The sequence below is a fragment of the Eurosta solidaginis genome, chromosome 4 (genome assembly GCF_040869045.1).
Source record: "Eurosta solidaginis isolate ZX-2024a chromosome 4, ASM4086904v1, whole genome shotgun sequence".
Taxonomy (NCBI): domain Eukaryota; kingdom Metazoa; phylum Arthropoda; class Insecta; order Diptera; family Tephritidae; genus Eurosta; species Eurosta solidaginis.
In genome coordinates this window covers 252,179,852-252,200,627 of record NC_090322.1, presented here as the reverse complement: position 1 = coordinate 252,200,627, position 20,776 = coordinate 252,179,852, and the positions used below count along the sequence as shown (strand labels likewise).

General features: G+C 38.2%; 1 protein-coding gene across 2 annotated transcripts in view; it reads left to right on the top strand.

The window, feature by feature from the left end:
* Positions 1–19,383, top strand: part of LOC137251321 (WW domain-binding protein 11) — a 103,403-nt gene extending 84,020 nt beyond the window's left edge. For both annotated transcript variants that reach the window (XM_067785684.1, XM_067785686.1), the window contains one exon: positions 19,081–19,383. In XM_067785684.1, coding sequence (XP_067641785.1) covers positions 19,081–19,270 — 190 coding nt within the window. In that variant the 3' untranslated portion in view covers positions 19,271–19,383. The remainder of the gene's footprint in view (positions 1–19,080) is intronic.
* The last annotated feature ends 1,393 nt before the right edge of the window (positions 19,384–20,776 follow it).

Below are 20,776 nucleotides of genomic sequence, written 5' to 3'. Positions count from 1 at the left end.
CTACCTGCACTTTGAGGGAGATCTTAAGGCCACAATAGAGGTGGACGGTTGGCGCAAGGGTGCGCAAATGGCGGACGAGGCGATACATGTGTACACCGATGGTTCCAAAATAGTGGAAGGAGTAGGGTCTGCGGTATACTGCGCTGATCCGGAATTAAGCAGATCCTACAGGCTGCCGGATTACTGTAGCGTTTTCCAAGCGGAAATATTAGCCGTAACCAAAGCAGTAGAAACCCTGGAAGAGAATAGCTTAAGCTGCAACCGTGTTAACTTTTATATTGACAGTCAAGCAGCAATTAAGGCAATAATCTCGCATAGCACAGCATCTAAATGCGTGTTAGAGTGTAAGCAGTCTCTGGAGAGAATCGGGACAGGGAGAAGCATACATCTATATTGGGTCCCAGGGCATATGGGAATAGATGGGAATGAAAAAGCGGACGAATTAGCTAAAAAGGGCGCATCCCTTGAAGCTTGCTCCGTAGACGTCCCAATTAGATTGGGCGAGATTAAGCGAATGCGAGAGGTGCACATGATCGACCAAGCAGAAAAGGCGTGGGTTCAAGCGCGGGGCTGTAAAGTGTCGAAGATTATGTGTAGGTCTTACAACCTTAGACTAACACAGTTGCTTCTATCATTAAAAAGAGAGGACTGTAGACTCATGACGGGTATTCTGACTGGACACTGCCTTCTGGCGTCGCATGCCTTTAAATTAGGCTTGGTCAGTGATAGCAGGTGTAGGAAGTGCGGGTTGAAGGAGGAAACGATCGAGCACGTTCTGTGCTCGTGCCCTGCACTTGCCAGGCTAAGACTCCAGCTATTAGGAGTGATACAGCTGTCAGATCTAGAAGCAGCAAGTGGCTTAAGTCCTAGGAAGCTTCTAGTATTTGCCAAGAGGACGGAGTTATTTTATAACATAGGTCCTGGTTTTTGATAGGGTTTTTCAGTTTGGTCGTTAAAACAAACTTCTGGTAACACTACGGACTCAATCAGTCTATGTGAGGTCTTCATGGACCGGCCAGTTCAACCTACCTACCTAGCCTAAAGTTTTGTGGGAACATATTCTATATATATATATATCGTCGGAATTTAGGTTTCAATAATCATACTAAAAGTGAATGTAGAGATTTCGGCGAATGTTTCATTGAAAATTGAATTTGAAAACTTTTGAAATGCTTAATTAGAGGGCTCCGCGTGGTTTGTTTTAATTTTGTGTTCAAATTTACATACATACATATGTATATTAGCAACAGAGATTACTGAGGTCCTGAAATACCATTTGAATTTAATAAAATGTTTAACAAGTAAATGATAGGCATAGTTACTTTACGGTTCCCCCCACTTCCACTCAAAAAATGTATCATTACCAAGAAAAATAATATACCGAATTGAAACAAAAAGTCACAGAATCTCTAGTTCAAAATAAGTGCATTTCTACTGCATTCTGAAGCACTAATGGTTCGCCATCTATCCCTTTTACATGTTTTCAACTGGCGAATTTAACATGGCGATGTCCTAGGCGGTGTAAATTGTCCACGCTGCTTTAACTTTTAACTAGTTCCTAACTATATACAAATTTCTTTTTGGTACTTTTTCGATAGTTACGTACTGGTGGAATAGTGTTGAGAAAGAGGCATACCCATATGTAGCCGCAGTTCGTTAAAGCTGGTAGCAGTTTTTTTGTCGATTTTATAACTGAAAATCTAGCTATTAACGAACTAATACCTATGTATTTGGCACTCTAGGTCTAGTTCTGAACCAGAATTTTGTATCACTAGTTACTGACTTCCCTTGAGGGAATAATATCATATGAAGTTAGAATAGTGTGACGAATATTAGTGACACTAAGTGATACTCACATCACTAGTCTGATGCTAAGTAAATGAAGCCACAACAACAATAAAGCAGACAATCACTTGTATCTACATAAACGAATCAATCATTCACCCCTATTCTGCATTTCGACTTGGATTGGAATTTTTTCGATTTGGCAACTTTGGTATTCTGTGTTCCAATCTCTTTCGGTCCAACTTCGAATCGTTCAATTTTGTGTATTCTGCATTTCGATCGTAGTTCCGTTTGTCTAAGTTGCAAATTTGTTGGCGGAAAAATATTTTCCTTTTATTTTTTTATTAATTTATAACAGAATTTTAACAAAAATGTAAGTAAAACTTGTTGAGAAACGTAAAAGGCTTAATGGTGATTGTTTTTTATATGTTTCCAACACAAATACAGTATGAGACGTTGGCTAATTTAATGGCAACAAAGCGGGATATGATCACTCCTGGGCAGCCAGCCTTCGCATAAAATTCTTGCTTCGCTTGTATTTTCTCCTATTCACTTTGTTCAAATGTTATCTACTGAGGGCATAATTTTGGTTGTATTACATCCAGAAACGTAGACAGTGACTTTGACACTGTTGACTCTCCCATTCCTACATTATAATCCGCCCTATTCCATGCTGGTAACTGTCTTCTGCAAAAAATCTCAAAGCAGCTTGAAAGCATCCGTATTAAGTCGAAAGTTTTTTTTGAACCTAAGTAAGAAAATAAGTCATTAAACTTTACCACTTTTAAGTTCAATTTCTTACAATTACACAAATCTCGCAATATTTGCCTTTCCATTCTCGCCTGGCCATTTTCTTATGCGTTGCTTTCCAACTCCACAAATAATGCCGCGGCTATTGATTCCATTATAATAGACAGCTATAATTTGTGTCTGTTCGTTGGGTCCAGTTCTATGCCAAAGCAAGCTGCCGGAGTAGAGGAAGGTGAAGCGAAAACGTAAACAATCCTTGCGGAAAGAACAAATAAATCTTTATAAATATTTTAGGCCAGTGTAATGAAATTAGCATCCATAAAATTCTGAAAATGTCAACTATATTCGCGCAGGAATCCGTTTTAATAAAACTTGGTGGCCACGGCAGGGAATTGGCCAAAAGAACGACAAAAACACACTACACAACGTCGTCATGTTTTAACCGATTTGCTTACGGTTTTGGAAAGAAGAAGATTAGAGCTTCAAGCTGATATATATTCGTATATACTTTATACAAAAAAATTGGGACATTTTCTAAAAGTTATCTAAAATTTACACTTTTTTCCCCGTTTTTCACAGTTTGACGTGTTTTTTATGTAACATATTGTAACGATTTTAGGGAAATTCCGCTTATTTCCAACCTTCTGCAAACGTTCGAATCGCTAAATTGTCGAATAAATAACTCCAGTATTCAAAAATGCAAAATAGTATTTATTAGACTACTTTAAGGTACTTCACAATAACACTTATACTTCACAACTACTTGCGAGTTTAAATCAAACTGATTACTGGTTACTCAGCTTTCGCTGCATTTATACTTTCTGTGAGGACACGTTACAAGCAGGATATATGTGTTGTATGGTATAGGTAAGAGTTTAACCTGTTACAGTATCCAGATCGAAGTTGAGCTAGAGTGACTCGCGTTTCCTTAGGGAGTGTGCGTTCCTCATCTGCAAGTTTTGAGTATTTTTCTTTGAGTGCAGGATTCGCCGGGCAATTCCTGGCACAGAGGTCCGACGCCTGTTTGTGAAGTTCAATGAGGACCTGCTTGTATTTTTTGGCTTCATACGGCTGTGTTCTCAGATGCCGTATTTCCTCATAATGCTTGCGGAGATGACTCCTTAAGCCCCTGGGCGGTGTTGGCTCATCAATCAGATGTCTGTTGGGATGCCCAGGTTTCTGGATAATGCGATTATCGGCAGTGAGTAGGGCTCTGATATTAGGGCGGTATCCACTGCGGCAACAGGTGGCAAGGGGATGTAGATGTTGATGATTGGACAGATAAGCCGTGGCGTTCTAAGACACTGTCCCTGCGGCCGATGTAGGGATCAAATATATGATATTGCACTGAGTGGAGTATGATAAACGCGAGACCGCCTCCATTTCCGCTCTCGCGATCTTTTCTTTGGACATTATACCCAGAACAGGTCTGCAGAGCAGATCTTGCTGTGAGTTTAGTCTCTTGAATCGCAGCGATGCGGATGTTATGCCGCTTCATGAAATCGACTATCTCCGTGATCTTCCCAGTTAATCCAGTACAGTTTAAGTGCAGAATTCTGAAGTGCAGCGGAAGAGACGTCGTCACTCTAGGAGTAAGTGACGGATGACTACGCCTGAGTTGTGGGAGGCCAGGACGCAATTGCAGGTGTGGCCCTGGGACTGGACGTCCCTAGGTAAGCATTGGGGTACCCGGTGTAGTTGAGTTTGCGGCCTGGCAACATGGCGCAATGAAGCCCTTCGGGGGTTGCCGTCGCGGACACCAGAACATCTAGGAAAGTGGCACCGTCCAAGGCAGGAGCTGCAGTGGGCGGATGTCGCAAACATATATATTCTGTGCTGGCAAACGGTGCAATGGGTGGAGGGACTAAGAGGCTGTTCCCTGACCTACACGATTGCTGCCGGAAAAGATGGGGAAGAAGACCGGGCGGGTGCTGATGCTCGACATTGCTACCGACTCTACTACGGAGATTGTAGTTATGAGTGGGAGCGGCCGTGTGAGCTGGTGGCGACGTGGGCGCGAGCAGCAGCAAGTACTTGTTGGGGCTTGCTGAGCAGCAGAGCTGCTGGAAGGTAGTGAGGGGCGCTGAGGCGTAGACTACGGGACGCCCTTGGGCGTGAACAGCAAGGAGCCACAAAAGATTTATAAAAGTTACGAGGACGGGGGGTTTTCGAATCTAGCCCAGAACAGGCTGTCCAATGCAACCATCCCTTGCACGTGACCACTGACAAGAGTATGACCGTCCTAAAAAGATTCTTTCCGGCAAGCGCAGCAAAACCATTTCTCAGGACCGGGATCAGGAGAAGGATTCGGATTGGGCTCGATACCTTCCCGGAGCAAGAAAGTATGGCGCAGTCCCGCTGCAAGGAGCTGCTGGGAGGATGACAATTTGTGAGAGGGACGTAACAAATTAAATGGGGTTTCATATTTTCTACTCGTTTAAGACTGTTTAGGCCATTTATTGTTCATTTCGGATGTGGTCAAAAGTGGTATCAACGGATGCGCATCACTGCCAGTTACAAGACACTAATTGCGAAATTTAGCTCTTTCTAACTGTTCAAAAGTTATTTAAAAAGACAGCTTAACACAGACTTCGCATCACCCAATTCACCAAGTTATTAAAACAAAACATTAAAAGAAATGTTATATAATAAATTTATATGCTCTCTTTGCATATTTTTTCAAAAAATGAATAAAAAAAAATTATATTGCGATTGGATGAAAGAATAAGCGAAATCAGTGATACAAAATCCTTTAGTAGGTTCTAGAGGCATAAACACTCCGTTGAAATGATTCTTACCTCATACTTAAGTTGAGGATATATGTACGTATGAGAAGGGTTTGAAAAATCACTTGGGCTTACATTCAAACATCTGTTGTTTATTTGCGAAACTATACAATAGCGTCTGAAATGTTTTGATTTTCACACTTAATCCTTAAACACCAAGTCTCCCGGTTTGAGATTTCCTAAAGTTGGCGGCCCTATCCAAAACTAGTCCCTTGGCGTGAATCACATTGATTAAAGCCTATCAACCAAGTTTAAATATCACCTACACGTTACGGCCCTTTTACAAATGTGAATATGTAGGCACATATATTTATCAGGTGAGGCTTTGTCCTTCGCAAGAACGCTCAAAGTGGTGAAGCAAAAGCTTTCCCAAGACAGTCGAACTAATGACCGTGTGTGCTGCTACCCTAACGTAGTGGAAAGTCGAACTAATCTGAAAACTGAAGCTACGCGGTCATCCATAATGAGCCCTTATATCATAAGGCCAGAAAACAGCAGTTAACACATTTCAACTTAAAATCGGTCGGCTTTCATTCTAAAATATCAATTTGATTTAACGAAGACTATTGAAATCAATGTCGTGAACACAGACGTCTGCAAACTTTGGTCTACATTTTAAAAATTTTATCCAGGGTCCTTGTAAAATTTTAATTATGTAGATGCGCGGAGGATTATGCGATTTTCACTCATGAGTTACGGAAAGATATCCACTTAGACTGCTTATGATTTCGAGGGCGGCATACTTGGCCGAATAACCACTCCCTAACGTTTCAAGGTGTTTCTCTGGTGTCGCTCGGCAGCATAGCGCGACAACAGGAAAGTCTTCGGAGCTACACCTATAGCTTCTAGGAAAGTGACGTAGACGAAGGTATGAGTTCCAAGTCGCAATCCTATAGCTTCTGTGCTGGCATATGGTGTGAGGGTCAGGAGGCGTGGTAGCGACTGGTGGTCGGGATTGCTACTGTTCGCACATCGGGAATTGTAGCTCTTAAAAAACAGCCGAAAAAACTGGAGGCGCCCTGTGCCACGAGAGTCATGAGTATTAATAGACCATTAATAACAACCGTAAGTCGCCTTTGTGCGTGACCGCCAAGGAGCCACAAATGATTTCAAGAAATTGTGTTCGCTACGATTATCAGGAGTTATCCCTAGGTGTAACTTCGCTTTGCACGCGATATACAGACAAAAGTGTGACTATTTTATGTATCCCTCCTATTTCTTTTCAGCAGACGCAGCAGTACCAATTCCAAAGATCGGGGTTAGGTTCGAAACCTCTCTGGAGTAAGCGAACGAGGGACAATCCCTCAGCAAGGAGCTACTTCTGAAAATTTTTGAACGGTCTGCGAGATCTTGAGGCAAAAACCCCGGATCTTTCCGAAAAGTCCAACACGCTGATTTCCTTAAATACGTACAAACAAAATCTTTCCTAAATATTATTTTTTTAAATAGAAAAATCAAGCTTTTTAAAGTAAGAACACCGGCGTCCGCCGGCGCGCCGCTCACGCCGCCGTCGCACAGTGGACCGAAATTGAAAAGTTGGGACTTAAGACTTTAAATGTACATTTTCGTATTCTGTGATCTTTTTCCATTATTTATTGTTATATAACATTTTTTCGTAAAACCTAATTTAAGCAAGTACAGGTGTCTAAGTTCGGGTGTAACCGAACATTATATACTCAGCGTGAACTTTAATTGTACATTTCATTTCAGATAAATTACTTTTCTACATAACACGTGGCACCGCCCGTTTAAAAAAAATGTCTCCCCATTTTCTCTTACAATAAAACTCGATAAGTGAAATATCATTGATTCAAAACTATTTTTTGCTAAGTTATAGCTTATTATTCTAGTCTACGACCCTTTTAAACTTGTTTTATATCTAAGTTGCCGCGGTCTTTAACCGATCCCGTCCATTTGTTCTAGAAATATTTCCTGCTATAGGAAAAATTTGTGTACCCAATTTTATTACGATCCGTTAATTTTTCTTCGAGTTATGGCTCCCGAAACATAGAAAATTGCTTAGTCATAAAAGGGGCGGTGCCACGCCCATTTTTTAAAATTTGAAGTTTTTCCTATTTCTTGTTATAAATCCACTTGGGAAATGAAATACCATTGATATAAAGCTCTGTGAACTCATCCACTATTTCACCCCTTTGTTCTACGCCGAATAGAAGTTTACTAGGAGAATTACCGTAGTACTGTGAACAGAATAATTAATAGCATATTCCACTTGGAGAAGTTTGTTGGACCAATCTGCATGGTTAAGTGGATGACTAAGTTTACTTAACATAGTTTTCAAAACTCTATTTGCTCGTTCTGTTTTAAAGCTTTTTTGCTTGGTTATTCAATATTTTATTTTTAATATTAAAAGTTGATTACAATTGATACAATTATTTTCAATGAATGATATTTTTTTTATATATCAAAAATGAATATCATAGAAAAGTATAAATAGATATTTCACATGAATTACAAACAAAGTTATTTAAAAGTTGATATATGTATGTATGTACAAGTGTATATTGTGGTTTACACTATATATATTTCAACATTCGAATAATCGACAACGAGCAATTGTTAGAATAATCGACGAAGTACGATTGCTCGATTTTAAATAATCGAGTTCTGAAAATAGAGCATTAAAGCATTCGAATATTCGATTAATAGAATATCACGAGCTCTGAGGGATAAGAGTTGCACGGGAAAGGCGTTCAGCCGGGCACGGGCTGTTTAGAAGATCGTGTCCCGGTCTCAGGACCTTAGACAACAAAGGTACTCTTATCACTAAATATTGGAATGTACGCTCATAATACGTACTCTGACTGAATACTGCTTTCTGGGGTCATATGTTTTTAAATTCGACGTCGCCAGTGTGCTCGTGTCCAGCGCTCGTTAGACTACGACTTCAGCTTTTAGATCGTGAAGCAGCAAGTAGTATAGGTCATAGAATGCTTTTGTTTCTAGAGTCTTTTAATTTGGTCGTCATCCAAACTGCTTGTAACACTTTACACACATTTAGTATATGTATGTGTGGTGCTGGGACCGGCCAGTTTAATCTAACTTAAAATGAAAAGTATATATAATTACACGATCTAACAAATTAATTATTAGAAACAATTTCTCACCATACTGACAGAAGCACTTTATTTGCAAAACTCACTAAAAACAGCTGGAGGTTTTCGATAACTTGTTTGAAATTGGTTTGCATAGTTTTTAAAAGACAATTAATTTACGTTGTAACTGTATATCTTTAATGTATCTCGGTAAATGGGGCAGTCTCTAGGACCGAACGTAGGACAGTCTCCCCACAAGGAGCTACTCATTGTGTGACAAATTTTGAACGATCCGAGAGAAATTGAGCTATGCTACATTGAAATGCCATGCTTTGGTCCCGGAAAAACTTCCGATTGACTCCAGTACATATACCAAGCTACCGGTGGAGGTGCAGATTTTGCACGTACGTATTTGTCTTTTTTTTCAGTAGAAGCATGCGTATATATGTGTGTTGGGGGTTAAAACAACATAGAAACAAGAAATACCTACTCGTAGATGAAGGCTATTACGATCAATACATCGTACAATTGTTTGTATGTATGTCCCTTTGCAAATCAAATAGTTCTGCTGAAATAGTAAAAAAAAATTTACTTTTACTTATTTTTAGCAAGTAATTCGAAACCAGAATTTCGGCTGTTAAAAAACTGAAAAATGTTTACTTAAAAATAGTTGACCATGAAATACTTATAGCTTCAAAGCACAATAAAATATTCAAGTTTTTTTTTCTGCTGACGACGACAGATCGCATCCATTCAAGTAATATCTTAAGTAAAATGAAAAAAAAAATTAGTTTACTTTGCTTTTTTCTGTTACTGAAATATTTTTCAAATACAAATGTAAGCTGTATATAAAAATTCCAAACCGACAAAAACTCATTGCTGGTAAGGCGAAAAATTTGTAAATTTTACTATTTTTCAGTAAGCAATTCAAACCCTGTTTTAAACCAATGTTTGTATTTGCTACTACAGAGCTCTGAATATAGATAGAGTGATAGCACTGCTCTGGCCATGCAATGAGCTTCGTCGTGTTTTAGAGCGCAGCAATTAGTAAAATAAAAACTACGTACGATATGTTATTTGTAGCGGAAGAGGTAGGGTAGGCGTTGCCTTCCGCGGTCATTTCGGGATGATTTTAAAAACAATCCGGGTCATATCGGGATGGCTGTAGAAACTGTTTCGGGTCTATGTCAGGATGGTCTTCGAGACTATTTGGGATAACTTTCGAACTATTTCGTGATCATTTGGATTATATTTCATGGTACTTTCGGGGTAATTTCGAGGTCAATTTGTAGTCCTGATGATCTGGCGGATAATTTCGGGGCTCTCGGTTACGGTTTTGCTTTATGCTCAATTAAGTTCAGAGCCGTACAAATTAGCTTACCATTTTCAATCAAGATTTGTTAAAAACTATTACGAATGCGTATTACAATATAAAACAAGTAAGGACGGGACTGTCTTCGGCTGTGCCGAAGACTTCATACCTTCATGAATGGGGCTGAACAATAATCTTATCCCGTTCGTAATCTCCGAATAATCGGATGTATAAGATAAGAAATATATAGTGAACAGATCTACATACCTAAACGATTTTTAAGATAAATATAAAATAAAAAATAGGTAGGTTCTTTGTGTGAGGATGCAAAGTTTCAGGTTTTTTGTGGACTGCGTGTAAAAACTATGACTACGAATCGCGTATTTCAACAATATATGACGTAAACGTAACTATTTGATGAAATTTGATGAATTTTGAAGCTTCTATCCGTAAAAAAGGGGCAAAAATGACAGTTTATATGAAGTATATAATATATATACCACCGATCTCTAAGATTTTTTCAGACAACAATATATGCTATATACGTAAGCATTTTGTGAAATTTGAAGCTTCTAGCTGTTAAAACTGGGCAGAAATTGTGCAAAGTTTCTTATCTGAATAATCGGTTGTATGAGATATATACTATATATACAACCGATCTCTATGATTTTTAAAAAAAAAATAAATGTAAGGCGCGATAACCTCCGAAGAGATCTAAGGCCGAGCTTCTCTTCCAATTTGCGTCGTGCTCCTCTTGATTTTCCCTACAAATTGGCCGGACGGGACCTACATGCTTTATGCCGACTCCGAACGGCATCTGCAAGGCAGATGAGTTTTCACTGAGAGCTTTTCATGGCAGAAATACATCCGGAGCGCTTGCCAAACACTGCCGAGGGGCGACCCCGCTTAGAAAAATTGTCTTCTAATTGAAAAACCTTATTTCTAAAATTTTGATGTTGCTTTGCCCGGGAGTTGAACCCAGGGCATACGGTGTGATAGGCGGAGCACGCTACCATCACACCACGGTGGCAGCTATGATTTTTTCAGACAACAATATATGCTATATACGTAAGCAATCGGTGAAATTTGAAGCTTATAGCTGTTAAAATGGGGTAGAAATTGCGAAAAGTTTCTTATCTGAACAATCGGTTGTATGAGATATATACTATATATACAACCGATCTCTATGATTTTTTCAGACAACAATATATGCTATACACGTAAGCATTTGGTGAAATTTGAAGCTTCTAGCTGTTAAAATGGGGCCGAAATCGCAAAAAAAAATATATATACTATATATATATACTATATATACCATCATATATATATTATATATATCACCGATCTCTATGATTTTTTGACACAACAATACATACTATATACGTAAGCAATCGGTGAAATTTGAAGCTTATAGCTGTTAAAATGGGGTAGAAATTGCGAAAAGTTTCTTATCTGAACAATCGGTTGTATGAGATATATACTATATATACAACCGATCTCTATGATTTTTTCAGACAACAATATATGCTAAATACGTAAGCAATCGGTGAAATTTGAAGCTTATAGCTGTTAAAATGGGGTAGAAATTGCGAAAAGTTTCTTATCTGAACAATCGGTTGTATGAGATATATACTATATATACAACCGATCTCTATGATTTTTTCAGACAACAATATATGCTATATACGTAAGCAATCGGTGAAATTTGAAGCTTATAGCTGCTAAAATGGGGTAGAAATTGCGAAAAGTTTCTTATCTGAACAATCGGTTGTATGAGATATATACTATATATACAACCGATCTCTATGATTTTTTCAGACAACAATATATGCTATATACGTAAGAAATCGGTGAAATTTGAAGCTTATAGCTGTTAAAATGGGGTAGAAATTGCGAAAAGTTTCTTATCTGAACAATCGGTTGTATGAGATATATACTATATATACAACCGATCTCTATGATTTTTTCAGACAACAATATATGCTATACACGTAAGCATTTGGTGAAATTTGAAGCTTATAGCTGTTAAAATGGGGTAGAAATTGCGAAAAGTTTCTTATCTGAACAATCGGTTGTATGAGATATATACTATATATACAACCGATCTCTATGATTTTTTCAGACAACAATATATGCTATACACGTAAGCATTTGGTGAAATTTGAAGCTTCTAGCTGTTAAAATGGGGCCGAAATCGCAAAAAAAAATATATATACTATATATATATACTATATATACCATCATATATATATTATATATATCACCGATCTCTATGATTTTTTGACACAACAATACATACTATATACGTAAGCAATCGGTGAAATTTGAAGCTTATAGCTGTTAAAATGGGGTAGAAATTGCGAAAAGTTTCTTATCTGAACAATCGGTTGTATGAGATATATACTATATATACAACCGATCTCTATGATTTTTTCAGACAACAATATATGCTAAATACGTAAGCAATCGGTGAAATTTGAAGCTTATAGCTGTTAAAATGGGGTAGAAATTGCGAAAAGTTTCTTATCTGAACAATCGGTTGTATGAGATATATACTATATATATAACCGATCTCTATGATTTTTTCAGACAACAATATATGCTATATACGTAAGTATTCGGTGAAATTTGAAGCTTCTAGCTGTTAAAATGGGGCTAAAATTTGCGAAAATATATATATATACTATATATATATACTATATATACCACCATATATATGTATAATATATATACCACCGATATTTATGATTTTTTCAGACAACAATGTATGCTATATACGTAAGCATTCGTTGAAATTTGAAGCCTCTAGCTCTTAAAATAGGGCAGTAATTACGAAAAGTTCCTTATCTGAACAATCGGTTGTGGGGGATATATACTATATATACGACCGATCTCATCAATTTTTTCAGGCAACAATATGTGCAATATACGAAAGTATATGGTGAAGTTTGAAGCTTCAATCTGTTAAATTGGGTAAGATATTACAAAAATCCTCTTTTTCTGAAAAATCGGTTGTATGGAGGATATATGCTATAGTGGTCCGATCCGGTCGGTTCCGACAAATGTCTAATCGGACACCCAAATACACCCGCTCACCAAATTTTATCAAGATATCTCAAAAATTGAGGGACTAGTTTGCATACAAACAGACAGACGGACAGACGGACATGGCTAAATCAACTCAGCTCTTCAACCTGATTATTTCGGTATACTTAATGGTGGGTCTATCTATTTTCCTTTAAGGACTTACAATTTTCGGTTTCGTGACGAAATTAATATACCATTTCATTTTCATGAAAGGTATAATTAGTTAAATTATAAAAAGTAATACGGGAGTGGTAGTTGAAGTTGGAGTGGAAAAGGACAGAGTGTGGGAGTGGTTAAGCGGATGAGAGAGCGAGAGGAACAAAATTTTAAACTGGATATATGTATATCCATTATAATTTGGGATATAGATTCCATATTTGAGGTAACTTAGGTGGTAAAGGCGGTGGAAGAGGAAGAGGGCGTTTAAATGAGAGTGAGAGTAGGAATGAGAGAGTGAATATAAAGGAATAAAGGAAGAACAGGAATAAGAAAGATGAATCGAAGAAAAGTAGTAGTGCATGACAACTTCAGCCGGGCATAGTACAGGTCTACAAGTAGGATATGTAGCAGCACGCACATACACAGCCACGCTCACCTGATAAAATGCTTGTTCTTGTTCGTTTTTTTGTGGATGATATTTAGCACTGTTGTACTTCTTAGGTCCAAGAAAGGTGTAGTAGCTGCTAACGAAAACTGCGTAAAATTTTTATCGTAAAATTACAAATTAATATCCTTATTTACTTTCAAAGGAGCACTTAATTACATCTCTCTTTAAAATCCATATGTTCTGGAAAATTTTAATTAACAAATTGTGATACTTTATTACCGGGGACGACTGCTAAAACACGACAAAAACCGTCGGCGCAGGTATTAATAGACGCGTTTTTGCCTCGCTTCCAATAATTCGAATACTTTTTCGCCTTTGGACTGTTGATAACAGTTCAAAACGCGTCTTTCATTTCTCTTCCCACATTTTTGGAAGGGTTATTGCAGTCCACCTCGGTTTCAAACGGTTTTTCGCGGAGATCTTTTGAACGGGTAGAAAAACTTAGCACCCGTGTTTGTATTCTGGAATAATTACGCGTCCTCAGATACCCCAATTCAGGACTTCTGTATAATTTTCTGTAGGACCCATACAGGTGCTCTACATTTTCATACTAGGTTAGGTTAGGTTAGGTCGTAGCTTCCCTGATAAGGATAGCTCACTTGGACAACACGAAGGTCCGTTGTGATACCACATACACCAAAAATAACGGTGACTTAGATCTACTCTACTACTACTACTACTACTTAGAGAATCGTTGGGTAGCCACGATAAAGCTCCGAATGATATCGATCTCGTGAGTCGCGACCGAAGTACTTTCGCCTAGTTCTGGCAAAAGCTGGGCAATCAAGCATAAAGTGATATGGTGATTCCTCCTCATCATCCTCCATACAGCTGCAGCAGGATGAAGTTTCCAGTATATTGAGACGTACCGCATGGATACCCATGGGACAGTGCCCTGTCAAAACCCCAATGATCATTGATAGGTGAGCGTTAGTGAACCCAATTATTTCAGCAGACCTGCCATCCACTTTCGGCCAGAAAGATCTTGCTACCCTGCAAGACGTGGTTTCCGCCCAACGTTTGCTGAGCTGACTCGAGGCCCAGCTATGGAGGAGCAATCCACAGGTGGCCAGCGCGATCCCGAAATCCCTACAGCCATCTTCATCCGGTTCAGTTGTACCGATGCAGGCTAAGAGATCCGCTTGACAGTTACCCGTGATATCACTATGGCTTGGGACCCAGATAATCTTAATTGTAAAATAATTCGATGCAATCGCAATCGAGGTCAAGCACTCCCAGACCACCCTCGATCGCACTGTAGTTGAGCTCAAGGCCTTGATAGCCGCTTGGCTATCAGAGTAGATGTTAAATTTCCTAACCATAGTAGCACTGGATATCATTCCATCTCGCAGCAACTTCCGCTTGGAATACACTGCAGTGATCAGCCAACTTAAACTTGCGGCTTAAATTTAGCTCTTGACAAAAGACCCCCCCCCCCCCCCCCCACCAACCTTTCCATCCAGCTTCGACCCAACCGTGACCAAGTTAACCGGTCCCATTCCCCAGATAATTCATCTTCCCCACTCCTCTCTCGTTGGAATGACTGGGTGAAGGTTGTATAGGGAGCAGTTATCGGCATACAATAGTCCGTTCTGTCCGGGATAAAGTCGAAATTGGTAAGAAGGCTAGAGTGTCCGCGGTCAAAAAGTCCATATGCCATATCACGAAGCCTGACCAACGACCTTGCCGCGGCCGCCTTTGCCGCAATATCTACTGGGTATATGTTCAGCATGACGTTCAGTGCCAAGGTAGGTGTTGTTCTGAGAGCGCCACTGATAACGATCAGCGCCGTCCGTTGCACGGACATTAACATTATGGAGGTGCTCGCCGTGTCCAGTGCTTTCCACAAGACCAGCACCCCATATAGCAGAATCGGTTTGACCACCATCTCATAAAGCCAGTGTACTATTCCTGGCGAGAGTCCCCATCTCTCTCCGATAACCCTAACTATATAAAACAAGTAAGGAAGGTTAAGTTCGGGTGTAACCGAACATTACATACTCAGTTGAGAGCTATGGTGACAACATAAGGGAAAATAACCATGTAGGAAAATCAACCGAGGGAAACCCTGGAATGTGTTTGTATGACATGTGTATCAAATGAAAGGCATTAAAGAGTATTTTATGAGGGAGTGGGCCATAGTTCTATAGGTGGACGCCATTTAGGGATATCGCCTTTATGGTGGATCAGGGTTGACTCTAGAGTTTGTTTGTACGATATGGGTATCAAATGAAAGGTGTTAATGAGTATTTTAAAAGGGAGTAATCCTTAGTTCCATAGGTGGACGCCGTTTCGAGATATCTCCATAAAGGTGGACCAGGGGTGTCCCTAGAATGTGTTTGTACGATATTGGTATCAAATTAAAGGTATTAATGAGAGTTTTAAAAGGGAGTGGTGGTAGTTGTATATGTGAAGTCGTTTTCCAGATATCGACCAAAATGTGGACCAGGGTGACCCAGAACATCATCTGTTGGATACCGCTAATTTATTTATATATGTAATACCTGCTAAGATTTCAAGGGTGTTTTATTTCGCCCTGCAGAACTTTTTCATTTTCTTCTACTTAATATGGTAGGTGTCACAACCATTTTACAAAGTTTTTTCTAAAGTTATATTTCGCGTCAATAAACCAATCCAATTACCATGTTTCATCCCTTTTTTCGTATTTGGTATAGAATTATGGCATTTTTTTCATTTTTCGTAATTTTCGATATCGAAAAAGTGGGCGTGGTCATAGTCGGATTTCGTTCATTTTTTATACCAAGATAAAGTGAGTTCAGATAAGTACGTGAACTAAGTTCAGTAAAGATATGTCGATTTTTGCTCAAGTTATCGTGTTAACGGCCATGCGGAAGGACAGACGGACGACTGTGTATAAAAATTGGGCGTGGCTTCAACCGTTAACGTCATAAAATCTATTCCTCCACCAAATTTTAAAAGGATTGGGAAATTTTTGTTCGACTTATGGCATTAAAAGTATCCTAGACAAACTAAATGAAAAAGGGCGGAGCCACGCCCATTTTGAAATTCTCTTTATTTTTTGTATTTTGTTGCACCATATCATTACTAGAGTTGAATGTTGACATAATTTACTTATATACTGTAAAGATATTAAATTTTTTGTTAAAATTTTACTTCAAAAAAAAAATTTTTAAAAGTGGGCGTGGTCCTTCTCTGATTTTGCTAATTTTTATTAAGCGTACATATAGTAATAGGAGTAACGTTCCTGCCAAATTTCATCATGATATCTTCAACGACTGCCAAATTACAGCTTGCAAAATTTTAAATTACCTTCTTTTTAAAGTGGGTGGTGCCACGCCCATTGTCCAAAATTTTACTAATTTTCTATTCTTCGTCATAAGTTCAACCCACCTACCAAGTTTCATCGCTTCATCTGTCTTTGGTAATGAATTATTGCACTTTTTCGGTTTTTCGAAATTTTCGATATCGAAAAAGTGGGCGTGGTTATAGTCCGATATCGTTCATTTTAAGTAGCGATCTGAGATGAGTGCTCAGGAACCTACGTACCAAATTTCATCAAGATACCTCAAAATTTACTCAAGTTATCGTGTTAACGGACGGACGGACGGACATGGCTCAATCAAATTTTTTTTCGATCCTGATGATTTTTCATATATGGAAGTCTATATCTATTTCGATTCCTTTATACCTGTACAACCAACCGTTATCCAATCAAACTTAATATACTCTGTGAGCTCTGCTCAACTGAGTATAAAAATTAATCAAATTTTTGAGGAAATGTGAGGAAAATGAGTTAACGGTAAAATGTGATTTTTCCCAAAGATAAAATTTTTTTATTTGCTATAACTTTTTTGTTTAAGACCTTATGAAAAAATACTCATATATAAAAACGTCATGTAATGAGACTTGAAATCGATCCCCATCCAAGTTTTTCTGTTATCTAATATTTTTTTCATTTCCCTAAGTCCACTGAAAGCCAAATCCAAACCACTATGCGCCGCCGGTATATAATAGAGCCTACGACACCGCCGCCGATAAAGTGATCGGCGTAAACCTCTACACCTTTTCCAGTTTAAGTCCAGAAATTTACAACTCAAGTTCAGAAAATTGCAATTCAAGTTCAGAAAATTACAATTCAAGTTCAGAATTTCCAATTTAAATTCAGAAATTTACAATTCAAGTTCAGAAATTTACAATTCAAGTTCAGATTTTCCAATTCACGTTCAGAAAATTACAATTCAATTTCAGAAATTCCAATTCAAATTCAGAAAATTACAATTCAAGTTCAAAATTTTCATTTCAAGTTCAGAAAATTACAATTCAAGTTCAGAAAATTACAATTCAAGTTCAGAAAATTGCATTTCAAGTTCAGAAAATTAGAATTCAAATTCAGAAAATTATAAGTAAGATGTTATTTTTCAAAAGTTATTCCAATTCATAATGCGTAATGCAATACTTATCTATACATGCTACTTGTGGAAGTGTTGATGCTTCGTTGACAATGGTGGCTTGGATATACTGTACCCCAAGTTTTCTCCAAGGCGTGTACATCCCGAGCTAAGAAATCAAACGGAAGATAACTCTTTGCAACAAGTGCAAGAGGACGCTCCGGCCATAAAAGTACTACAGTCGACACCGCAGTTTGGAAGCAGTGGAAGGGGGAGACCTCCACAGATTTGCGAGAGGCAGGTGGAGGAAGACTTGATCTGTACACACAGTACTTATACGTTACTTGTGGGATTGTGGACGCTCCGTTGATTTCGTCATCACTGCTGTCATACTCAATACAGATCAATGTGCTTGTGACCTTTATGTAGAATATAGCTGGATGTCCTTGTAACTGACCTCTTGTGAGAGGAGGAGAGAGAAGAGAGGAAACGGTTTTTTTCGCTATCTCCTTCATGTGAGCAAAATTGATTTAAGTGAGTTAAGAAGTCCAATGCTTTCTTAACAGATACAAGGCCTTCATATCCTTAAATAAGATTATTAGCGCTAACATTTACTATGTTACATGCTTTAATTGCAATTGCATGAAAGAAAAAAATCCTGACAAACTTTCTTAACTTGAATTGAAATTTTCTGATCTTGAATCGTAATTTTCGGAACTTGAAATGTATTTTTCTGAACTTGAATTGTAATTTTCTGAGCTTAAATTGCAATTTCTGAACTTGAATTGTAACTTTCTGAATATGAATTGTAAATTTCTGAATTTAAAATGGAATTTCTGAACTTGACTTGTAATTTTCTGAACTTGAATTGGAAACTCTGAACATGAATTGAACTTGAATTTTGATTTTCTGAACTTAAACTGGAAAAGGTGTAGTAGATAGCTACTAGTAAAGAAGAACTTTCTGGGAGTCGCTTACAAAGAAAACGTCTAGCAGCTAGGAGTTGGTGTTTGTAAAGGGATCGTTTGCGGGGAAAAGTCTCAGAGATTCCATACTTAATTTCAAACTAGGCTCTACGAGCAGGTTGCTGTTGAAATCATCAACTGTTTTCGTGGCAGAAATACACTTGCAGTACTTGTCAAATCGCTGCCAAGGGGCGACGCCGCTTAGAAGAGCTTTTTTTGTAATTGAAAAAAACTTGTTTCTAAATTTTCTAAATCTTCTCAAAATACCCTTCGTGATCTTACTCTGTACTACTATGTAAAATAAATTAATAATAATCTGCAAAATATCATAAAATGTTAACGTTTACATATTATCATATTTTCAGAAATTTGAGTGCAGATGTTACACGCTTCGTGCCATCTACATTACGTATAAAACGTGAAGAAACCCGAAAACCAGGTGCTAAAACAAAGATACTTCAAGAACCCAGTCATCTAACTGCAGAAGCAAACAAAGCGGCTACAAAAGACGATGCGTACATGCAATTTATGAATGAAATGCAAGGTTTATTGTAAAATTATATTTTATAGAAATTGGAATATGTATTTGGGCTGTAACTGATTATGCAGATTAATCTAATTAAATGAATTTTATCAAATAAAATACGTAAAAATATATATGCTTCTTGAGATAATATTGTATTTTTAATTCATAATCATCATCACCAGACCATCACGGATCGAGTACTATACGAAAGAAAATTACGTGATACATCAGTAAACGGTATTATAACCATTGTGGATTAGTATGGTTCACTATGTACAGACTATGCAAGTGTATAATTCAATTTGCAAAAAAAACAACGACTAATAAAACTACATTAGAGACTATTACACTGTCCTTACCTTAACAGTTAAAGCTCATAGTTAGTCCTGGTCTTTGTAATGCTGGTTTGCATTTCAGGACACTTCTTGATGAAGTGCAGTGTCAAAAGTGCAGTATCTGTCTTGCCATACGAGTCTCGAGCGAGGTTGGAAAAGACGCGTTTCCAATCCTCCAATGCTTCCAGCATAAGGCGTCAAAATTTGGAACATATATTTTTTAATTATATTGGTATTTTATGTTGCCGGAATGTATGAGCCTCCGATCAACGCAGCTCACTCCCAACTGTGTTTATTAATGACGCTGTCGGAATGCAAGTGATTCCGATCAGCAACAGCAAATGTCGGCTGAAAGTACCGAATTCCAGCGAAATTACTTGGAAGAGGTGGCGACCGATTTTATTTTCCTTAGGGCCGGATGCATTGCATTTTGCTACTTCTGCCATTACCATTCTCTTTTCGCGGTCTAGTATCAGATATGTCATGGTTCAAATCTTCCTGCATTTTGCTCCTAACTAACATGATATCCGTTTCACTTACTTCGAGTATTGCGTCATCCGCTAACAGCCTTATTTTACTATGTTGTAACGCCGAATATATATCAATTATATATATGTTAAATACAATACCGATCCTTGTGTCAATCCATTTTATGTATATCATCCGAGACAACCGACTCAATGGCTGTTTTTTGTCTTCGGTTAAGGGTCGAGTTTGAGTTTTGAAATATATAATTTTCTTTCATATAAATTATACCCCAGATGACTGGTTCTTCCCGCTTTTGGTATGAAGACAACTGCAGCCGTTCCCTAAGAGAACGGGACCTGGTTCAGTATTATGCAGCCCTCAAATCATATTCTAAGGCAGTTTACAATAGCTACGTATATCTGCCATTTGCAATATAGAACGCAACATCCTATCTGGACCCGCCGATTTAAATTTAGCAAAAGTTTTTATAGCCCATTCAATTTTGGTATTTGTCACCAAACCTAAGCAAGTACTCCGTATTTGAAGTGCAGACGTTGTAAAAAAACTCTACCCGCAACTCAAGAGCTTCTTCACTACTACGTGATCATTCCCCGTCATCACTTTTTATCAGTCTCTGGACTGTATCTACCTTAGACAGGACTTTTCTCAGCCTTGCCGTGTCGGTGGAGAATTCTATGTCCGCATAGATAATTTTCCATAAACCCGTCTTCG